At 43.9% G+C, this 22,899-nt stretch overlaps 1 protein-coding gene across 7 annotated transcripts in view; it reads right to left on the reverse strand.

Moving 5' to 3' along the window:
- The window catches only part of abat (4-aminobutyrate aminotransferase), a 96,394-nt gene that overhangs the window by 34,976 nt on the left and 38,519 nt on the right, over positions 1–22,899 (reverse strand). For 3 of the 7 annotated variants that reach the window (XM_060901113.1, XM_060901114.1, XM_060901112.1), the window contains exons 2-4: positions 10,056–10,208; positions 3,648–3,745; positions 3,340–3,369 (exon numbers count right to left, since the gene is read on the reverse strand). In XM_060901113.1, coding sequence (XP_060757096.1) covers positions 3,340–3,369; positions 3,648–3,745; positions 10,056–10,119 — 192 coding nt within the window. In that variant the 5' untranslated portion in view covers positions 10,120–10,208. Of the gene's footprint in view, positions 1–3,339; positions 3,370–3,647; positions 3,746–10,055; positions 10,209–14,685; positions 22,047–22,899 lie in introns of those variants that run through there. The other 4 variants (XM_060901111.1, XR_009650820.1, XR_009650819.1 and 1 more) reach the window with 4 other exon arrangements.

The raw sequence follows: 22,899 nt of genomic DNA on the forward strand, positions 1-22,899 counted from the left end.
GTTCACACGTCACAACCTGCTTACTAGAGAGAAGCGTGTTAGCACCGGTGCAGCCCCACTTGCGTTCACACGGCAGTTTTTGCGACCGTGCTATACGATAGTAATAATGCGGAAATGAAATATGCGCATGCGTGAAAATGTACTTCCTTTTCCCGGTCGTCATGGCATCACCAAGTGCCGGGAAAACAACGTGGATGAAGACACCAGTGTTGCCAGATACTGCTGATGTTTTCCAGCCCAAAATATGTTCAAATCCGCCAAAATGCACTTAAAACCGCCCAATCTGGCAACACTGGAAGACACGCAGTTCTGTTGTTGTTGTTGATATTCGCCATTTTGGAAGCGCAAAATACCAGGATGCAAATTATGCAATGCCCGTATGTAATCAACTCTCCTCACGCGTAGCGAGTCTACCCCTGTAGCGTTCAGACGTCCCGTTTTATATCGGTGCCGCCCCGCAAACTAGCATTTACTCCGGAGTAAATTTCTTAAACCACCTCCCGAGCAGGGTTAGATTTGCACCGGTTTAAGCAGCTTTCAGGGGCTACACCGCTATAACTTTGTACCGTGTGAACACACTACCGGGGCAGCCCTGGTGCTACACCGGAGTAAAAGTTGCCGTGTGAACACCCCTAATGAGAACGAGAGCATTAATATAAACCTGTGACTTGCAGATGCACAACTGTCAGAGCTGCTGTGTTAGAAAATTAATCAACACCTCCTGACCAATCAGAACCAACCGAATTAAACTGAGCCAAGTCAATAAAAGGTCATGGCACATGATTAAAGAAACAACGGGTGAGGGGGGGGAAACCCTCAACATACCTTTGTCCTGATGAGAAAGTAAAACTATAAAATGGTTTCAATAAAGGTTGGAGAATTTTATGCTGAAAATCAGTCGTGCTCAGCTGGATTTCATTTCTCCTGACAAAGAGCAATAACGTCTGTGATAGCAGTGTGATAAAAAAGTGATAATTTTATGAAGATACAATAGACTCTCTTGAAAGCTCAGGGTGAATCAGCACTGTGCCGCAACACGCCCGTAACTCGGACAGGCCGGTTTGAACTGGTCGAAATTGTTAAGTCACACACGGTCGTGTCCAAAGTGCGTGCACTGAAAAAAAAATTGACAGCAAGTGAAAATATCTTGGAAATAATAAAAACGATCGAGCATTTCCTATTAGAAGAATACGAGACACTAATTCTGAGCTTATTAAACTTGGTTCTAGATCGCAACCAACTTATTCTAAAATCATGGGTGCAAGTATAACATTTTCAAAAACCTGAAAAGTCAGACGTGCATGGCGCAGCCATGCGAGGGGGTTACAAAGAGGGGGTGAGCCCCCCTTTGGGCTCGAAAAACAATTTAAATTACAAGTTAAAATGGTCGTCTCTCATGCAAACATTTATAATATTAATAGTTATATGATTTGCATAGGCGGCACGGTGGTGTAGTGGTTAGCGCTGTCGCCTCACAGCAAGAAGGTCCTGGGTTCGAGCCCCGTGGCCGGCGAGGGCCTTTCTGTGCGGAGTTTGCATGTTCTCCCCGTGTCCGCGTGGGTTTCCTCCGGGTGCTCCGGTTTCCCCCACAGTCCAAAGACATGCAGGTTAGGTTAACTGGTGACTCTAAATTGAGCGTAGGTGTGAATGTGAGTGTGAATGGTTGTCTGTGTCTATGTGTCAGCCCTGTGATGACCTGGCGACTTGTCCAGGGTGTACCCCGCCTTTCGCCCGTAGTCAGCTGGGATAGGATCCAGCTTGCCTGCGACCCTGTAGAAGGATAAAGCGGCTACAGATAATGAGATGAGATGAGATGATTTGCATATTCACATCAAATGTTTAATACATTATCAATTCATCTGAAATAATATTTCAAGTCTAAGGCTTGATATTTCAAAACATCTAGCAACTACTAATTTAAATGCTGAAACAACCATTTTTAATCTGCTTTTGCTGTGATACCTTTTTTACAATATATACACAGCTTGAGTTAAAATAAGGGGCCGCATGTCTTGATGTCGTCAGAAACTCCTGGATTTTAGCAAATAACAAGATTCAGCTTTTTCCATAGACAAAAATATCTATACTTTATAATCCATTACTGACTACAAATGAGTTTTCAACCCAACAACCACATTAGAAAAGACGATAAAGTGAACAAACTTATTTCAAGACCTACCTTACTTTTATTTAATAACTGAAAGGTAATCAAATATCAAAAAAAAAAAGTTTATAAAAGCAGATACGTGCGTGAAACATGATATCACACACGTGAAACAACGGGCTAGTCAGGGCCGCTCGTCGGTGAGCGGAGTATAAATTGAATGAGGTTTGTGGCGAAGACGAGATGAAAAGATTTGTCTCGTGCAGAGACTGTACCGCGGTAACCCGGTAATACGCCGAGAGTGAGACAGTGAGAGGGCCACCCCTATACCCCCCCGAAAATCTCAACGGATTTACACAATTTGGGAAAAATGACTTTTTCAGAACCGAAAAAAAACGGAGCTTCCGGCACATGCCGGAAACTTGCACCCATGTAAAATGTCTTATCAAGTAAAAACACCTGTCCATGCAGCAAGATCATTTCACTAGGATGGAATAATTTTCTCCTCAGTTTTTTGCAGCGTGCTTGTCGTCCCTTCTGGTTTGAACATGTGAACGCTCAGAGTTCACACACTGGGAAAGGTGGTTTGTTTGCTCTAGCTGTAACTGATTACCCCGTGCGGGGTCGCAAGCTGGAGCCGATCCCAGCTGACCATGGGTGAGAGGTGGGGTACACCATGGACAAGTCGCCAGCTCATCGCAGGGCTGACACACACAAACAACCATTCACACCCACGGGCCACCAATTAACTGAACCTGCATATCTTTGGACTGTGGGAGGAAACCCACGCAGACACAGGGAGAACATGCAAACTCCACACAGAAAGGCCCTCGTCAGCCGCTGGGTTCGAACCCAGAACCTTCTTGCTGTGAGGCGACAGCGCTAACCACGACACCACACTGTGAGTATATGACAGGAATAATCATGAGTGTGTGAGCTGCACATCTGTGCTACGAACTTCAGCTCTAATCAGCCTCCTTATTCACGGCGCGGCACCTGGAGAACGCCCGAACGCTCTTCCTCAAGAAGTGAGAAAAGCAAATCAGAACTCTGAAAGGTGTTTCCTGAGTTACTCAAGTTATCTGAAGGTGAGATTAACAATTGAGTCTGGGACTTTGATTCGGATGACCTCATCCGACTGCTAAACCTCCCCAGACAGACGTCCTGACTTTCAACCCTCTCTTATGCAAGAACAACTGGCATGATCCAGTTCTGACTGAAGGTGTCTTGCTGACCTGAATTCCTCCCAGCTGCCTCGTCAGCTCCTGTTCACACACACACACACACACACACACACACACACACACACACAGAGAGAGAGAGAAACAAGAGCAAACACACTGTTGGGTATTTTACAAAGCAGTGTGACAGCAGCAAGCAAGAAACAAACAAAAAACAACTGACTGACTTGTATCGTGTTTAAAAAAAAAAAAAAATCAAACACGCAAATATTTCCTCTCCCAGAGTGAACTATGAAATGAAATGCACGTAAAAAAAAATAAAATAAATAAAAAATAAAAAGGGGAAGGTGATGAGATCAAACCTTTGACCTGGGCCCTGGAATGGGAGTCTTCATAGACGGAGCATCGTATTCGCACTCGGACACGGTCTTCGTCGCTGTCTGACTGACATATCTGCAGCCTGGGGGGGGAGACGGGACATGACACATCAAATAATTCCGTTCCAACAGTTCTGCTGTCATTTGTGGTTTCACAACACTGCGAGTCAAGTTCTAACTGATCTCATCGTGAAACACTTCCATCCTGATGCACATGGTCTCTTTTACAACACAAAGACTTCCTGAAAAGGTTTGAGGAGAACGCAAATCACAGACTCCAACCTCGACATCCTCCAGATTTCAACCCGATTAAACACTTCTGGGAGGTTTTTGAGCGACGGCACTCTTTGCTTCACCATCACAACACCAAGCGAGACAAAACCTTTTGGAAGGACCAGGTTCATCGCTCCAGACGAACAGTTTCAGATGCGTGGACCAAAAACGGCCCAACACCAGACGAACACGCACATTCTCACAGCCTAATCTAGGAACTTGAAAATAGGGGACGGATCCCTCACTAGTTGTAGAAACAGGGGACAGAAAATATTAACCTGGGTAAAAATATCCCTCATTTGTTCCAGTTAGTGGGGACAGAAAAATAAGTAATACATTGGGAGATATTTTCAAGAGTACGTCTATAAACAGAACAGTTTTATTAATAAAACTAAATACATGTAACGAACATTCATATCAGATGTTAATCTATATAATATCATAATTATGGCACTATACACATCCTTTAATACAGTGATATGAAAACCATATCAGCAAACACTTATCCACAGTTTATAGTATTGCACAAACATTATGATCAGAGCTGAACTTTAAAAATGTAAAGATTTTAGATCAAAAACTATATGAAGAATTATATACTGCAAAAACTTTACAAATATGACTAGTTGTCTGTTATATGACTAGTGCCGCTTTTCCACTACAAACGCGGCTGAGTCGGGCTGAGCCGTGCCGTGCTGAGTCGAGCTGAGCGGGGCTGTTGGAGTTGCATTTCGACTACAACCGCGCTGAACCGTGCTGGCTGGAAGTGGGTGGACACATTGGGTGGAGTTAGCGAAAGTGGGTGGACGTCACGTGATGTCGTTAGGCGGCGCAAACAGTGACATCAGTGATCTTTTAAGCGGTAGTCTCACGACCCGGATAGTAAACAATAAACATGGAGGACATGGAGTCGTTAGTGTTGCTGGTCTTGGTGCTGTGGCTTGTTGTCGCCGACAACGCCAACAGATACTGGCAAGAGCGTACAGATGAGGCGAGGCGCATAAGGCTTCAGAAATTCTCGGAATTCTTCTTCCGGGTTTACGGTGTTTACAGATCCCAGAGTGCTCGCGGGGCGTGTGTGGGCATGTGAGGACACTCCTCCTCACCAATCAGTGCACAGGGGACTGTCTGCTCACGCCCCTAGCCCCACTCGGCTCGGTTTGGCTCGCTTCAGCCCCACTCCAAAACCGTGTGAGTTTTGGGTGCTGAGTAAGGCTGAAGCGAGCTGAGTCGCGCCGCTCTGAGGTAGTCGAAACGCGAGCCGTGTCGGGCTGAAGTGAGCTGAAAAAGGGTAGTGGAAAAGGGCCATAGGTTACTGTTTTACGGTACTATAAATCATGTGACTAGCCTATTTTTACCAATTTGACCACCAGTAGTATAATGCTGCATTTCAAATATGACTAGGTTAATATTACATCATTTGATATAGTTAAGTCTAAAATCCATGTAGTCTTGCCACTATTAATTAACAAGATGAAAAATAAAATAAAATCACTGTCAAATATTTAAAAATGCTATCATATTTGTTTTGTTCAGACCACCTTTCCTGAAAGTGAAAAACATTAAACGATCTACCCATGTTTAAACTAGATTTTGACAAATGACTGGAGATAATCTCAAAATTCAGACTTCCTAAAAAGTATATAATCTCTATCATTTACAATCTTACAGTACCTACAATTACACAAGAACAGATTAAATATATTTCATAATATTTTAAAATAAAACTTACATAATACCAAACATTATCAAACTAATTGTATATTGGCATTAGGAAAATAATATCAAATTCAAACTTCAGAAACCATCAATCAGAATCAAATGACTAAGTAGGTCTTCACACTGTCATATAATTACTCTAAGATCATATTTGTACACAAACTTACAGTTGTGCTCATAAGTTTACATACCCTGGCAGAATTTTTGCTTTCTTGGCCTTTTTTCAGAGGATGTGAATGATGACACAAAAACTTTTTTTTTCCCCACTCATGGTTAGTGGTTGGGTGAAGCCATTTATTGAAAAACAACTGTGTTTTCTATTTTTAAATCATAATGACGACAAAAAACATCCAAATGACCCTGATCAAAAGTTTACATACCCCAGTTCTTAATTAGACCCGGCGCCAGACACAGACTGACGGACGGGCCTTGAATTGCTTTGGGGGGGGGGGGGGGGGGCCACACATTTTATACACCAAGCCAGGGCAACACAACTGTTTCTAGCAACCCAGGAGAGCAGCACAGACGTGACGAGTTAAATATTCTAAGAAACCTATAAAGCAACCAAAACAACTTTCCAAAATGTATCAAACATTGCTCAGCATATTAAAAGATTTTTTTTTTGCTCCGCTGGCCTCACAACGCACAAAGCTGATTTCGGGTATCTACCGGAAGATGTCGTGATATGATCCCGTCCAGCAATAAAATGTGATTGGCTGAGACAGCTGCTGATTTACCCAGATACCATTTGAAGAAAAAATGCGATTGGTCGGTTGGTTCATTCCATGTCATTAACCCATTGGTTCCCAAGAAATATTAGTCCACGTTTATAGCAATGATCCAGAAATTATTACTAGTGTTTCTGTACTCACGGATAATAATGAATGAACCGATCAGCCGATTTCGAATAGTTTCAATACATTTTAAATTGAGCACATTTTTCTTTATTACTGTTATACTGAAAAACTTTGACTTGTAGTTTACGTTTTTTTTTTTGAGGGGGGAAAAAAAAAAAAACAAAGAAGAAGAAGCTGTGACGGGCTCCTATCAGGCCAAGTGCGGTCACTCGCCGGCCACTTTCAGGCATCTTTTTCGGATTAGTGAGACCAGACCCTCTGAACATGAATGGGAAGATATCAATACTGGACTCTGTGAAAACTAACGGTCGCGAAGAGCATATGATTGAAATCGCCATGAAAAGTTGATTATACTTGAGTGTTAGGTTGGTTCTCATGACTCAGAAAAAGCTTTAAAATCCACTTTTCTCGTGGATTATTTTGACACTGCGCAGGCGCAGTACTTCTATAACGGCAGGAGAGGGACAGCGGAGCACGAAGCTGCAAGATGATTGGAAAGCTGTTGGTTCAGATCGACATATGATTGGTTGTTGGCAGCGGAACAGGCGGGATATTTGCAGACCCGTACTGCCGTCAGAGACGGTTGATTAGAATGTTTGCTGCCGTTACGAACTGTCCCCATTCATTTCTATGGACGATTTCTTCAGTGACCTGTCTCCTATGAAAAAAAGTCTCTGCTCTGGGTTCCAGCAGGGCAGGCCCACATGAGTCTCAGGGCAGGCACAGCCCCCTAAGGCCCGCCCGTGGAGACGGGCCTGTTCTTAATACCGTGTATTGCCCCCTCTAACATCAATGACAGCCTGAAGTCTTTTGTGGTAGTTGTGGATGAGGCTCTTTATTTTCTCAGATGGTGAAGCTGCCCATTCTTCTTGGCAAAAAGCCTCCAGTTCCTGTAAATTCCTGGGCCGTCTTGCATGAACTGCGTGCTTGAGATCTCCCCAGAGTGGCTCAGCGATATTGAGGTCAGGAGACTGAGATGGCCACTCCAGAACCTTCACTTTGTTCTGCTGTAGCCGATGACAGGCCGACTTGGCCTTGTGTTTTGGATCGTTGTCATGTTGGAACGTCCAAGTACGTCGCATGCGCAGCTTCCGGGCTGATGAGTGCAAATCTGCCTCCAGTATTTGCTGATAACGTGCTGCATTCATCTTTCCTTCAACTATGACCAAGTTTCCTGTGCCTTTGTAGCTCACACATCCCCAAAACATCAGCGATCCACCTCCGTGCTTTACAGTCGGAATGGTGTTCCTTTCATCATAGGCCTTGTTGACACCTCTCCAAATGTAACGTTTATGGTTGTGGCCAAAAAGTTCAATTTTGGTCTCATCACTCCAAATTACCTTGTTCCAGAAGTTTTGAGGCTCGTCTCTGTGCTGTTTGGCGTAAATTTTTGTTGGTCTACCTGACCGTGGTTTGGTTTTAACAGAGCCCCTGATTTTCCATTTGTTAATCACAGTTTGAACACTGCTGACTGGCATTATCAATTCCGTGGATATCTTTTTGTATCCCTTTCCTGTTTTATACAGTTCAACTACCTTTTCCCGTAGATCCGTTGACGATTCTTTTGCTTTCCCCATGACTCAGAATCCAGAAACGTCAGTGGCTGGATGAAAGATGCGAGAGTCTGTCTGCATCCCAGAAACTCACTCAGCTTTTATGCGCACACACTGATTACAAGCAAACAGATCACAGGTGAGGATGTTACGGTACCTTTAGTAGCCATTCAAACCCATTTGTGTCAACTTCTGTGCATGTTATCAGGCCAAAATCACCAGGGTATGTGAACTTTTGATCAGGGTCATTTGGGTAGTTTCTGTTGTCGTTATGATTTAAAAAGAGAAAACACAGTCGTTTGACAATAAACGGTTTCACCCAACCACTAAGCATGAGTGGAAAAGATGTTTTTGTGTCATCATTCATATTCTCTGAAAAATGATCAAAGAATCATAGATTCTGCCAGGGTATGTAAACTTATGAGCACAACTGTATATAAATCAACTAAGCACCTTTACTATTTGAATATGGTTAATAACATAATACTCACTTCTGTGTCTTTGTTTTGTTTCTTTTTTTCGTCCAGAGGTCTTTCAACGTGACCACGCGTTTTGACATTGTTATGTTTGGATGAGACAGAACGATATGCCGTGTGCTTTTGGGTATTTTTAAAACACTTCACACGATTGGTTGAGACACACTGTCTTCCGGTTCAGTGACCAATGATATAATAGTTCACAAAACTGTTTTACCTGCTAAATAAACCATTCGGAATACTTCGGTCCTTTCCGATAGGTGTGTCAACAATGCTATATTTACTGCAGTGCTTGCTCGCTGGTGCTGACAAATTGATACGCACAAGATTCAGTAAAACGCGACTACACGCTCTCTACTTATAAATGCGCGACAAAATGAATAGATACGCAATATCACTCTCGTGCCCAAAAAGTGGATGTGCGACAGACAGATAAAAAACGCGTATTACACACCCTAGATTAGGCTCTGATTCTTTATCATCTACATGTGCATCTTATCCAAGCTACTGGTTTGTGTTCGCTCATACAGTTTGGTTTTCTTGTTAAAGGAACAGTCCACCGTACTTCCATAATGAAATATGTTCTTCTCTGAATTGAGACGAGCTGCTCCGTACCTCTCCGAGCTTTGCGCGACCTCCCAGTCAGTCAGACGCGCTGTCACTCCTGTTAGCAATGTAGCTAGGCTCAGCATGGCCAACGGTATTTTTTTGGGGCTGTAGTTAGATGCGACCAAACTCTTCCGCGTTTTTCCTGTTTACATAGGTTTATATGACCAGTGACATGAAACAAGTTCAGTTACACAAATTGAAACGTGGCGATTTTCTATGCTATGGAAAGTCCACACTATAATGACAGGCGTACTAACACCTTCTGCGCGCTTCGGCAGCGCATTGATACCTTCACTCGGAGTTGTACCTTTTTTTTTTTTTAGACAGGGCAGACGGACCAGGGCATTCGCCCGCCTGGCCGTGCCCGACGAGGAGCGCTCTCGGCCGGCTTGGGAGGCAGACGGCAGCCCCTCCTGGAAGTGTGGTTTTACCATGGGTCTCATGCGGAAAAATTACAAAGTCCCAATTTTACCATGGGGTTCGAGTTGTAACATTTTTTTTTTAGACAGGGCGGACGGACCAGGGCATTCGCCCGCCTGGCCGTGCCCGAAGAGGAGTGAAGGTATCAATGCGCTGTCGAAGCGCGCAGAAGGTGTTAGTACGCCTGTCATTATAGTGCGGACTTTCCATAGCTAAAAATACCATTGGCCATGCTGAGCCTAGCTACATTGCTAACAGGAGTGACAGCGCGTCTGACTGACTGGGAGGTCGCGCAAAGCTCGGAGAGGTACGGAGCAGCTCGTCTCAATTCAGATAAGAACATATTTCATTATGGAAGTACGGTGGACTGTTCCTTTAAAATAAAAAGGTCTGGACTTGAGACGCTCACTGTGAATAAACAGTGTTCAAGGGAAAGTGGATTATTTGATGATGCTTCATGACGTTTCTTTCTGTCCAATCTTTTACCTGGAGCCACAAGGCGCAGGTTCCGCTGAAGGGAGAGTCTCAGGTGGTGGCTGAGAAGTGCCATGGAGAGCTCTTAGAGAAGGGGAGAGAGACAGAGAGAGAGAGAGAGAGACAGACTCTGACTCGGAGATTTCGAGCACCTGCCTTTCACACCTGTGGAATAAAGCAAAGATGACCAAGTTCAGAGGAAGGAAAAAAATAAATCTGAGCACAAATTCAAAGATCTTTCGAGCTGCATTATTACTCATTTTATCTGCAAAGTCCAGACAATTAGAAATTGCTGTTTTTTTCCCCTCCTTTTTTTTTTTTTAATAAAATGACCTCATGCATAGATAAAGCAAAACACTTCCAACAATTTTCAAGTCAACTTGTATTTCCCATCAATAGAGATCTTGCATGTGACGTCACAGCTGATCCAGATTGTAACAGACGCCATCTTGTCGGTCAAACGCCATATTTCCGCCTTCTACTTCTGGTTCGACTTCTACCTTTTTTTCTGGAAAACCCTACTATATACAATTCTACTACAACGGCTGCGGCTACAAGCTCTCCCTACCTGTGCACATTTTTTATGTTTTTTGTGTGTATTTTTGCGTGTTGTTCGTCTGTACCGGACTTCAATATCCACTACAACCGTATGGACTTACTGGACATTGGTTTCCAGCAGAAAAATGACGGTTTGTAGCGATTTCCATCGCATGCACAACATTCCGGACGAGATAGCGAGACCAGCGGGGTCTCCGTGGATTGTTATCGGAAGCAAAGCGAAGGAGGCGGTGCCGGGAGCGGAAGCAAAAGCGAGGCTGCAGAGCCGGCCTGTTTAGGAAGCTCAGAAAACAGCCACTCAAATCTCCACTGCCAAGCCTCTACCTCTCCAACGCCAGATCCATGGTAAACAAGACGGGCGATTTGGAATTACAGCTGGAATTACCTTATTCTATTCTATAATCGGCTGGTCAGTGCTATACTAGATACTACTGATATATCTAGTATCAGTACTAGTAATACTTAAGTGACTTACCCGTCCAATGAGGATTGTTATTTTCTTGTTTACAAGATGCCACATCTGAGGGCGGCTGACAAATCCTGAATTTCTGTAAAGATAACTGTCCAGAGATTTATAAGCACGCAGTGCTTCACCACTGAACAGCGAGGGAAAGTTAATGAGGTAATTATACACGTCTGGGTATTCCGCTGGCAGTTCAATATCCACTGACACGGTCGTGAAAACTACGTCCGGTAATCGATAAGGGTCACTAATCTGTAGGTCGTTTATTTTAGACATATATCTAGTTATCTGTTCATTAGAAAAATGAGCCGTGTAGTCCGTCGGTTGAAATTTATCCATTTTGTACACGAGTGCAGCAGTATTCAGCGGTGTTTTTTACCGACAAGATGGCGGCTGTGTACTTTCCGGTCACGTGACTGCAAGATCTCTATAGTCTGTAAAACAAGTACCAGATGAGGCTCCCACATTCGAGTGTGTCTGCACTGTCCAGCTTTTCTTTCTTTGGTCCATCAGCTTCTACACTGCAAACGACTGACGACAAAACGGTCACTGATATTCGAAGCATTAAGACCACCTCATGATTCGGGTTTTTGTTCTGTTGATGGTTTATGCACCAATCACATGAATGTGTGATGAATTTAACTCTATTTGTTATTACTATGACTTATTATTTCGAAGTCACGTCAGAAACCATCACAACTCTGCATTCTAAGACCCGTAGTAGAAGCAAATCTTTCAGTTTGCTTGAGAAAACAAACAAACCCATGCGCAAACTGGATTTATCCACCTTTAAATGACGCAGTGCTTTTCTCTGCTGAATCAATAAGAGCCATCGGTGAGGAGTGTGTTCAGGAAGAACGTCATGAAAGCTCCGATTTACTATGAAGCGCTCGACACAAATGGTTTTTCCAGAAACACTCATGGATCGATATCTCATCACATCCATGTCGTTATCTTTTTTGGAACATCAGGGATTCGGAATCATCGCGCCAGAGCCAGCCAATTGACCCTCATCCAAAATCCATCCCTTTCATGAAATCTTTGCTTTGTCCACCAAACAAACCACACTCTGTTTATGTGCATATATCATGGTCATGTGGTGCATATCAAATTTTCACCAAGTCAGTTATGAGCTACTTTTAGCCTTGGAACGTTTTGTAAACGCTGATCTATTCTCAGAAAGCAGCAGAGTCCTGGAAGTCTAGTCAGGCCACTGCTGAGATGAATGCTGACGCCCCGAGGTGCCGTTAAACATCCCAACATGCGAGTGCACACTCACCGCCGCCGTCTGGGTTAAACAAGACGGACTCGGCGCTTGCCTCGCGATGAGGGAATGCCGATTCCTGCCATATCGACCATATGTTGACACTCGGCTCAGCGTGGGCATCGAGGATAAAGAACGGCGTTACGGCCAGCACTTTGCGTGGCTTCTGTGACGAGTTAACGAGGCTGATGATTTCTTTTCCACTTCCTTGTCTGACAAATTACAGCAAATAAATTACACTCCAAAGAACAAATCGAGAACTGCGCTTCGACTGAAAATATTCAATAAAAAGCATCACTGCAGTGAAATTCCACTTTCAATAATTAATCAAGAAATGCATTCGAACCAGTCCCTCATGCTCCTGCCACCATCTTCTGATGGAATTCTGACTAATCCCACCTGTCCCTCCGAGTTCACAAAACACCGCTGAACTAAAACGATTCACCTTCATGAACAAGGGTGAAACTAGGTCTTTAATTTCTCTCAGTATGGAATTACGAAACAGGATTCAGGATTGTCATGAACAGTTTTGCACTCAAGTTTCCATCAATGAAGAGTTTATAATATCAACGAGACTGACTTCATGTTAAAACTGTTAATGTTATAGTCAGGCTGTCTGTTGTTGCCCAAATGAGGATGGGTTCCCTTTTGAGTCTGGTTCCTCTCGAGGTTTCTTCCTCATGTCGTCTGAGGGAGTTTTTCCTTGCCACTGTCGCCACAGGCTTGCTCATTCGGGATAGATTTGGGATAAAATTAGCTCATGTTTTAAGTCGTTCAAATTCTGTAAAGCTGCTTTGCGACAATGTTTATTGTTAAAAGCGCGATACAAATAAACTCGACTTGAATTCCTAAATGCAGAATTAGACACTGAAGGGACCGCCGCGGGCTTCATCTTTATTCTTCATCCTCACACAAGGCACTGAGTGGGTCTTCCTTCTGCTCCACATTGGGGGCAGTTACATAACAGTGCCAACTCGAACAGGAAATTTCTCACCACTCATGCCATCAGGAGCCACCTTGTTCAGACTGGATAGAACTGGATCTCGACACTGGCCTGACACAAGCCCCGGGCATTTCTCTGACTGAAGATGCAGCAAGTGACTGAACTGGTTTTAAATTAAGCCTCTGACTGAAAGAGCTGAGGGCAAAAGACTCGAACAGGATTGCTAGAACCGTCTCGGAGTAATCAAAGCGGAGTCACCAAGATTCTCCCACCCCTGAATGTTACCGGAAAAACATGAAGATTGTGTGAAGGGTGTGTTTTCAGTGATGTGTGAGCTCGTGGTTGGTCAAAATCGAATTCAAGGAACTGCTTCTGGTAAAATGTTCAGTGGGGTCTTATTTGTGTGGATTTAATTCCTTAATTTTGTCAAGGAAATTTCACATTTATTTAAAATATATTCTGAGATATCATGCATGAAGTGATGAAAGAAAATGGACCGGTCCAACTCTGCAAGCCATCATTTCTTTTCTACGTACCCCCCCCACGATTTCGCGGTTTTCAGCAGGATTTGAGAAATATTCCTAATTCCATGCAAATGTAACCCGCACGACGAGGGAACAACCTGTGCTTGTGCGGGAACAGTCTAACTCCAACTCTAGGTTCTAAGGAGACTGGTTTAGGTTATGGCTAGACCACAGTCAATTACTCACCCCAAGCAACACACAGCACTCACTGATGTCAGAATAATAATACAATAAATATTTATTCACACAATAAATTAGTTCATTCAAGGGAAAGTCATTAAATTTATACAATAAATAATATTTAGTGCAATAAGGTGCAAGTAAGATCTATCAGTGTGAAACGTGGATAGTAAAAGTGTCAGTCAGAAGAATAATACGCTAAGTTTTGTGCAAATCACTGAAATCCTATTAAATATATGTTATATATATATATTAAAAATAGATAAGATACTCAATATATTTAATATATTTTAGTCCTATTTGATATCTAAGCCTACTTAAACTATCTTATCATGGAATACTAAACTAATGATTGTGATCAAGTGTTTGATGTGTGTGTATGTGTATGTAACCAGAGAGTACCACCAATAAAATACCAATATCAATATACCACGGGGGTGTAACCCAGGAATGTCATACAAAAAAAATATTAAATAAAATATACCTTCTAAGTGCCGGCACTATTTATCCACGTAGTAATTACAAGGGCTCAACAAGGAATGATAACAAAATATTCTTAGATATTCATAGAAATATTCATAGGAAAAAAAAACCCTATGAGATCTCAAAATAATCAACTGAATAAAAAAAATAAACCCAAATAAAACGAGTGCACTCAAAAAAAAAAAAATTTAAATTAAAAGGAATGATGACGTCGGATTCAGTCCTACCACAGTAGCAGGGACAGTGGACGTTGATGGGGGACAGTTCAATCAGAGGAAGACAGGGGGGTGTGCAAGGGGAAAATGATGATAAGGTGGGGAGTGCAGATCAGGGCTCCAGGGGTTCCAGGTAAAGATGAAGGTGATTCGGGGGACGTTTCCAGGGGTACGAAAAAACCAGTCTGCACAGAATTATACAGACTATTCAATTACTATTAAATTCCATTTCATTTAATCACTACAGTAACCTTTCCTTATCCATGTTATTGTTGTCATTACGGCAACATACAAAACAACAAATAAATTCATTCTTACAGCACATCTCCGTAAAGTCAGCTACCGGAGATTGCTGTCTTGCTAGACCGACATTGTTGCTTAGAAACCATGCTAGCCAGAGAGCTAACTGTCCAGCAACGTAACTGTCACTGACCCATACTGATGAAAATATAAGACACTCAAAATTCCTAAAATACACAAAAACCTACTAAACCATAAGGTCGAAGTCCATTCAGAGTATCCTGACTGGTTTTAAGACTATGTCATGCCAATTTACCATGTAGGAAGCTTATAAGGCTCACCAGGACCTGTTTACAATAACCTAGCTTAGCTTAACATATTAGTATAAGTTACAAAGTTAATAATTTGCTCACCAGGATATCGGGTAGGAAAATCAAGCTCACGACGATCTCGGGACTTGATTGCAGGACATAAATCTATATTAAAACAGGGAGTTTTAATCTATTTGTAATAATTGGTTATATTAAGAAAAACATATGGGAATATCATTAGAGCTAGAGACTCACCGAAGGGAAGGAAGTCGATAAAAAAGGAAGGCGTTGAAGATGAGGATCAAATGGGGGGAATCTATTTTCTTTCTATTTGTTCTACTTTCTTCTTTCTTTTCTGTTTTTCTACTTCTACTTCTTCTTAGTCATTCGTTGGTCTATCGTGTCTGATTGAGCGTAGTTGGTTTTCCGCATCTGGTTTGATTCAAAACATTCTATGGCACGCTCTAGGGACTATCAGGAAATTCTTAGCACAATAAAAGAATTAAGGGAGCGTCTGAAAATGACATGGGTTACATTCTCCCCCTCTAAACCGCACGAGTCTCTGCATGCGTGTTAAGACTATTTAGTGCGCCTTCTAGAGGACTTAGACAGTTCTGCTTAGACTTTCGAAGAAGGAGGCAAGAGCTAGCACCAAGGGTCTTCCCAGTTCTCCGTAACACAGTCTTTCAGGTGGACGTCTTTCTCTGGTGGATCTTCGAACTTCAGCGGCTTCTCTCTCTGGCAGGTCAACAGGTTCAACATGGGGTATCGCATCCATGGGTAGCACAGTCTCTGTCTCTTCTTCATCAACTGAGTTTCTCTGAAAAGGTCTAGTCTGTGGCACGGCATTGGTGTGTGGAGATGGCCCATTAACAGGTTCGCTTGCAGGTGAGTGTATGACAGGATCAGTGAAGGGCAATACATTGCTGAGTGGGCTTTTGAACTGATGGACCTTGGTTGGACACGGGTTCAGTCCAGCTGAGGTGGAGGGTTCTGGAGGATACTGTTCTGGGATGTTCTGTGTTGTTTCTCTGGCACCTTCCATTTTGATGAAGGACCTTGTGGAGATCTGAGGGAGTTGTGATGGGTAGCATTCTTCTTCATCACTGCTGAGTTCATCACTGCTGCCACCAACGGATTCATCATTTCTGTTCTGCTGAGTTGTCTTTATCCCGGATCTTAACCTTCTTGTCGGCAGATTGACTTCAGGTTCAGGTCCAGTCTCATCAACAGGCAGGAACCCACAGGGCAGGAGGAGATCTCTGTGGAGGGTGCGGTGCGGAGTGTCACCCCTTTCCTGTCTGATGACATAGACCGGACCATCACCTATTCTCTTCACCACAACATGGACTTCTCTCTCCCACCTGTCTGCGAGCTTGTGTTTTCCTCGAAGGTTCACGTTCCTCACAAGGACTCTGTCTCCAGCAACGAGTTCTGCTGCTCTGACTTTGCTGTCAAATCTTGCCTTGTTCTTTTCGCCCATCTTCCTTGAGCTCTCCGAAGCGAGGGCATAACTGTCTTGCAGGCGTTGACGAAGGCCCTTCACATAGTCTGAGTGCGACTTGAACCCATCTTGGTTTGGCTGAAGACCAAGGAGAAGATCAATGGGGAGTCTCGGCTGCCTGCCAAACATCAGCTCATATGGTGAGTATCCAGTGGTGTCGTTCCTGGTGCAATTGTATGCATGGACTAACGGCTTGACAAAGTCCCTCCAGTGATATTTGTCTTTTTCTTCCAGAGTACCAAGCATGCTTAGGAGCGTTCTGTTGAATCTTTCGACGGGGTTGCCGCGTGGATGATATGGCGTCGTTCTCACTTTCTCTGTGCCAATGAGCGAGCATAGTTCTTTTATGGTGCGGGATTCAAAGTCCCTTCCCTGGTCACTGAGTAAACGACTTGGAAATCCATAATTCACAATGAAGTTGTCCCATAACGCTTTCGCAACTGTGTTGGCTTTCTGATCTTTTGTTGGAACTGCAATGGCATACTTTGTAAAGTGATCTGTGATGACAAGGATGTTTCTGATGTCTCTGTTGTCAGGTTCAATACTAAGGAAATCCATGCATACAAGTTCCAGGGGGTGACTAGTTCGGATGCTTTCCATGGGAGCAGCATTCTGGGCATGCGCCTTCCGTCTCACACACCTCTCACACGTCTGGCACTTCAGCTCAACAGACTGGAACATCTTCGGCCAGTAAAACCTAGCACGGGCAAGGTGGAGAAGACGCTCAGCGCCAAGGTGGCCAAGTTCATCGTGGAGACCATGCAGTGCTCTGGCCCGATGTTTAGTGGGTAGAACCAGTTGATGGACTTCAGTGCCTCTATCCAGACATCTACGGAACAGTACTCCATCTCGAAACTCAAGCCTTTTCCATTCTCTAAGGAGTAGCTTCGTTTCCAATGACTCAGAAGATAAATCTTTGAAGGTAGGCTTCCGCTTGCTCTGGACAAATCTAATCACACATCTGATGGAGGGGTCTTCCCTTTGGGCCTGGTACCAGTCACTATGAGTCATTCCGGGGATAGTGCCTTGCCCTGAAGACTCAAAGTAATCTGGAACGGCAGACGCATCAACAGCCAAGGACTCAGCAAGGATGGGGGATTCTGGCAGCAAACATCCGTCAGCTGGGACAATCATGGAGTGGCGCTGGCATACTGCAGAGAGCATTTCACCAGAGATCAACTTGCTATCTTCGTTCAAGATCCGTTGCTTCATCTCCTCGATCCTTGCTTTCTCTTCCCTGAACTCTTCATCCTCTTCAGATGGACTCTGCGGTCTCCTGGACAACCCATCAGCATCTTGGTTGCTGATCCCCGCTCTATACTTGATGGTGAAGCGGTATGTGGACAAAGCAGCCAACCAGCGATGGCCTGCTGCGTCAAGCTTTGCAGATGTCAAGACATACGTTAATGGGTTGTTGTCAGTAAGAACTTGAAAATCAGTGCCATAAAGATAATCATGGAATTTCTCACAGATGGCCCACTTTAAAGCTAGATACTCTTGCTTATGGACAGGATAATTCTGTTCACTTCGGGACAGCCCTCGGCTGGCATAAGCAACGACTCGGAGCTCTCCATCTTGTTCTTGGTAGAGAGCAGCCCCAAGACCATCACGGCTGGCATCAGTATGGAGGACATAGGGAAGGTTGGGATTGGCAAAGGCCAGGATAGGTGCTGAGGTCAATTTATCTATCAGAGTTCTGAAGGCAGCTTCACATTCTCGCGTCCATTCATCTCCAAAAGGCAGGGTGGGATTAATGAGGGATTTTGTCTTTTCTCTTTTGTAAATCTTTCCTCTCTTCCTCGGTGGCACATATCCTGCTGTTAGGCTATTTAGTGGCTTTGCTATTTTAGAGTATCCTTCCACGAATCGTCGGTAATATCCAGCAAATCCTAAGAAGCATTTGAGCTCTTTTCTGTTGGTGGGACGGGGCCATTCTTTTAATGCAGCAACTTTACTTGGATCTGTATGGACTCCTTCAGCATCAACAATGTGACCAAGGTATTTGACAGAGGTCTTAAAAAAGTGGCACTTGTCTGGGGACAATTTCAGACCATATTCTTTAAGGCGATTCAACACTTTCATCAGTCTGGCCTCATGCTCTTCTAATGTCTCTGAAAAGACAATAAGGTCGTCCAGAAAGACTAAAACTTCGTTCAGGTGCAAGTCTCCGACACATTTCTCCATAAGTCTCTGGAAGGTACTTGGTGCATTTGTCACACCTTGAGGCATCCGGTTGAACTCCCAGAAACCTAGAGGGCAGACAAATGCGGTCTTTTGCTTGTCTTCCTCTGCAACCTCGACTTGGTAATAGCCCGACTTCAGGTCCATCACAGAAAACCATTTTGCACCGCTGAGTGCAGAGAAGGTGTCTTCGATGTTGGGAAGAGCATAAGCATCTTTCACTGTTCGCATGTTCAATTTCCTGTAATCTACGCAAAGTCGAATCTTCCCATTTTTCTTCTTGACAACAACAATGGGTGATGCATATGGACTCTCTGACTCTCTGATGATCCCAGCATCTAGCAGTTCTCTGAGGTGTTGCTTTACAGCTTCTCTGTCGGAGGGGTGAATGGGCCTGGGTCTTTCTCTGAAGGGAGTGTCGTCTTGAAGGCGGATGTGATGCTTGACAGCAGAGGTATGGCCATGGGACAGGTCATCGACAGCAAAGACCTCTGGCATGCTGTTCAGCTTCTCTGTGACTCGTCTCTTCCACTCCTCTGGAATAGGGGAATCTTCAAGGTCAAATTTTAATCTGTTCTCAGAATGGGAAGCATCAGGTGTTAACTGTTGTGGTTCAGAAGGCATCACATACTGTGCAGCCATCAACTGAGCTATGACTTGCCTTGGACGCAGCATGACATCCCGGTCAGTCACATTCCTCAGGACAATGGGAATCTTGTTTGAAGATCTGTGTGGGATCTCTTGAAGGGCACTCTCAACAAACACACCACCTGGTAATGACGACCATTCTGGGGACTCAATCACACATAGGGAGTGTGGGGGGTTCTTTGTCATTCTGACGTCACCAAAGACGGACACTTTTCCTCCTGCGGGGATGGAGATGGAATGGCGCCCATGCAGCTTGATGTTACAGGCTGAATTCTCTTCCTGATGACTCAAGGCAACATGCTGGAACAGCAGGACACAGTCACGATTAAGGTCAGGTCCTTGCAAGAACTCTGGCCCATGCTTTTCCATACCTTCTTTGTATAATCTATCTAAGACATTGGTTCCAACCAACAGGGGAATCTGGGTGTTGAAGTGACAGTCTGGAACGATGAGGACTAAAGAGGAGATCTGCTCAGTGACGCCAGTAATGTTGCCCGGAAAGGAGATGAGGGCTTGGATGTAGCCTTTATAGGGGACATGTTGACCACCTGCACCTTCTATCTGGAACAAGGCTTGAATGGGCTGGATGGGGATGAAGGACAAGTTGTTCATGTAGAATGTCTCTGAAATGGTGGTGACTTGGGAGCCAGTGTCGAGGATGGAGTCACACATTATTCCTTCAATAAAAACAGAGGCAGTGCATCGGGGCCCTACGAGTCCATGGGGGAGGAACTGATCATTCTGACACTGATGGTGATTTTCCTTTCGGTGTGTCCTCCTTACAATGGCATCGAGAGGTTTGGGACTCATATTCTGGCACTGAGCTCCTGAACGTCCCGAAACAGGAGCTGCGACTCGTTTAAAGGCATGGATGAAACTGTGTGCAATCTTCTATGAGCTTCACGTTTTCTTTTCAGCTCCTCATTCTTCTGGTGGACCAGAACAGGGTTGGGGGCACTCGAACAGCGAGCAGCAATGTGGCCATCTTCACCACATTTAAAACAGAACCAAGGCTTTGGGAAGCGAGGAGTATCATGACGAGGCATGGAGGCATTTGTGATCATGCAGCTGGCTTCAGGCTTGGCTGTGGCCTCACATTATCTCTGGTGGACAGAGTGGCAACCTGGTTGCGCAGCTCTGATATCTCATTAAGCAATTTCTTTGTATCATCATGCTTTTCTTCAACAGGTGTGTCAATGCTGTTATAACAGGTGGGTAGGCCATATACTGTGTGAGCGTGTGCCATAGCTTTTGTGCTTCCCATGTGTTTTTTCATCCTGTCCATCTTGGCTGCACGGCGGTCTTCTTCGGTCCTAAGCGAAAGAAGCAGCTCAGGAAAAGATGGTGGATTGCTCTTTTTCTGTTCTAGCTGGAGTCCAATGAGTAAGGAGTGGTCCCAGCACCCTCTGCAAAACTGCCTGAGTAACTGTCTGTCTGACTCTTCAAGAAGGATTCCCCCTCTAGAAACGACCTTTGTGAGAAGAGTCTGAAGTCTGAACAGGTAGTCTGATGGCTTCTCTCCAGCATTTTGGCTTGCATTCAAGAACTTGGCAAACAACTCTTCTCCATCTTCCACCACACCGAAAGCCGATTCAAGCTGATTCACATATGCGTGGGGGACTGAAGTGATCCCAAGTGGCTTGACCATATCCGCAGCTGGGCCAACCAAGCTCTCCAAAATCTTTCTCACTTTCTGTGAGTCAGTGACATGGGCATCACTCAGAAGCAGCTCGACTTGACTCTTCCAAGCATCATAATCCACTTCGCCATTGGGCTTTGGAAGTCTTCCTGAGAAGGTTCGGACTTTGCTCTGACCTGTGTATAAGGGTGCTGAATCATTCCTGATGACATGCTCTACAATGACTCTCTGGACACTGGGAGGGTTTAAAACATCACTGCCAAGGCTCAGTGGACTATGTACAGTTGAGTGATTACTTGAAGGGAGGACTGAAGGAGGCCGACTATTGCATTGGGAGCCCATACTATGAGCAGCTTCAACATTCATGCCGTTCTCAGTGTGTGGCATTGGGCTACATCTTGGGGAGGGACCACTGAGCGTCTTCTCTGAAGCTTGTGACTGAATACGCCTCAGCTCTCTTTCCAGGATGCTGGCATATCCCGAGGTGGCACTACCACCTATGGCACTCAATTCTTCAAGGTACTGGTGGGCTAGCTCTTTGCCTAAATCTTCTTGGCATATGTCTCTAATTGTTCTCACATGCCATAAAATGGCTGGATCATTGGGACTGGGTATATGACCAAGGGTATCTGGGTTGATCTTAGTTATTGAGGTTTCTGAAGCATAAACTATCAGTGCCCTACCATTGGGTTGACCAGGCTCATCAGGAATTCTAATGCACTTTGAAATCTTGCCATTTTGTTCGAAGAAGCTAATTATCATTTCCTCAGTGCTTATTTCATCTACACCTACTACTACCAAGCAGCATTGCCCATGTACTCCATAACGGTTGCAAAGATCCATATTAGACTATGGTGAGCTCTTATTTCAAGTAGGTAAATAGAACCTAATGAGGCGTGGTCAAGGGGTGTGGTATGTGGTCTTAAACACTAGTTAACCAATCTCCTGGCTGGCTCGCCAACTTTCTGTAACCCGCACGACGAGGGAACAACCTGTGCTTGTGCGGGAACAGTCTAACTCCAACTCTAGGTTCTAAGGAGACTGGTTTAGGTTATGGCTAGACCACAGTCAATTACTCACCCCAAGCAACACACAGCACTCACTGATGTCAGAATAATAATACAATAAATATTTATTCACACAATAAATTAGTTCATTCAAGGGAAAGTCATTAAATTTATACAATAAATAATATTTAGTGCAATAAGGTGCAAGTAAGATCTATCAGTGTGAAACGTGGATAGTAAAAGTGTCAGTCAGAAGAATAATACGCTAAGTTTTGTGCAAATCACTGAAATCCTATTAAATATATGTTATATATATATATTAAAAATAGATAAGATACTCAATATATTTAATATATTTTAGTCCTATTTGATATCTAAGCCTACTTAAACTATCTTATCATGGAATACTAAACTAATGATTGTGATCAAGTGTTTGATGTGTGTGTATGTGTATGTAACCAGAGAGTACCACCAATAAAATACCAATATCAATATACCACGGGGGTGTAACCCAGGAATGTCATACAAAAAAAATATTAAATAAAATATACCTTCTAAGTGCCGGCACTATTTATCCACGTAGTAATTACAAGGGCTCAACAAGGAATGATAACAAAATATTCTTAGATATTCATAGAAATATTCATAGGAAAAAAAAACCCTATGAGATCTCAAAATAATCAACTGAATAAAAAA

The sequence above is a fragment of the Neoarius graeffei genome, chromosome 20 (genome assembly GCF_027579695.1).
Source record: "Neoarius graeffei isolate fNeoGra1 chromosome 20, fNeoGra1.pri, whole genome shotgun sequence".
NCBI classification, from domain to species: Eukaryota; Metazoa; Chordata; class Actinopteri; order Siluriformes; family Ariidae; genus Neoarius; species Neoarius graeffei.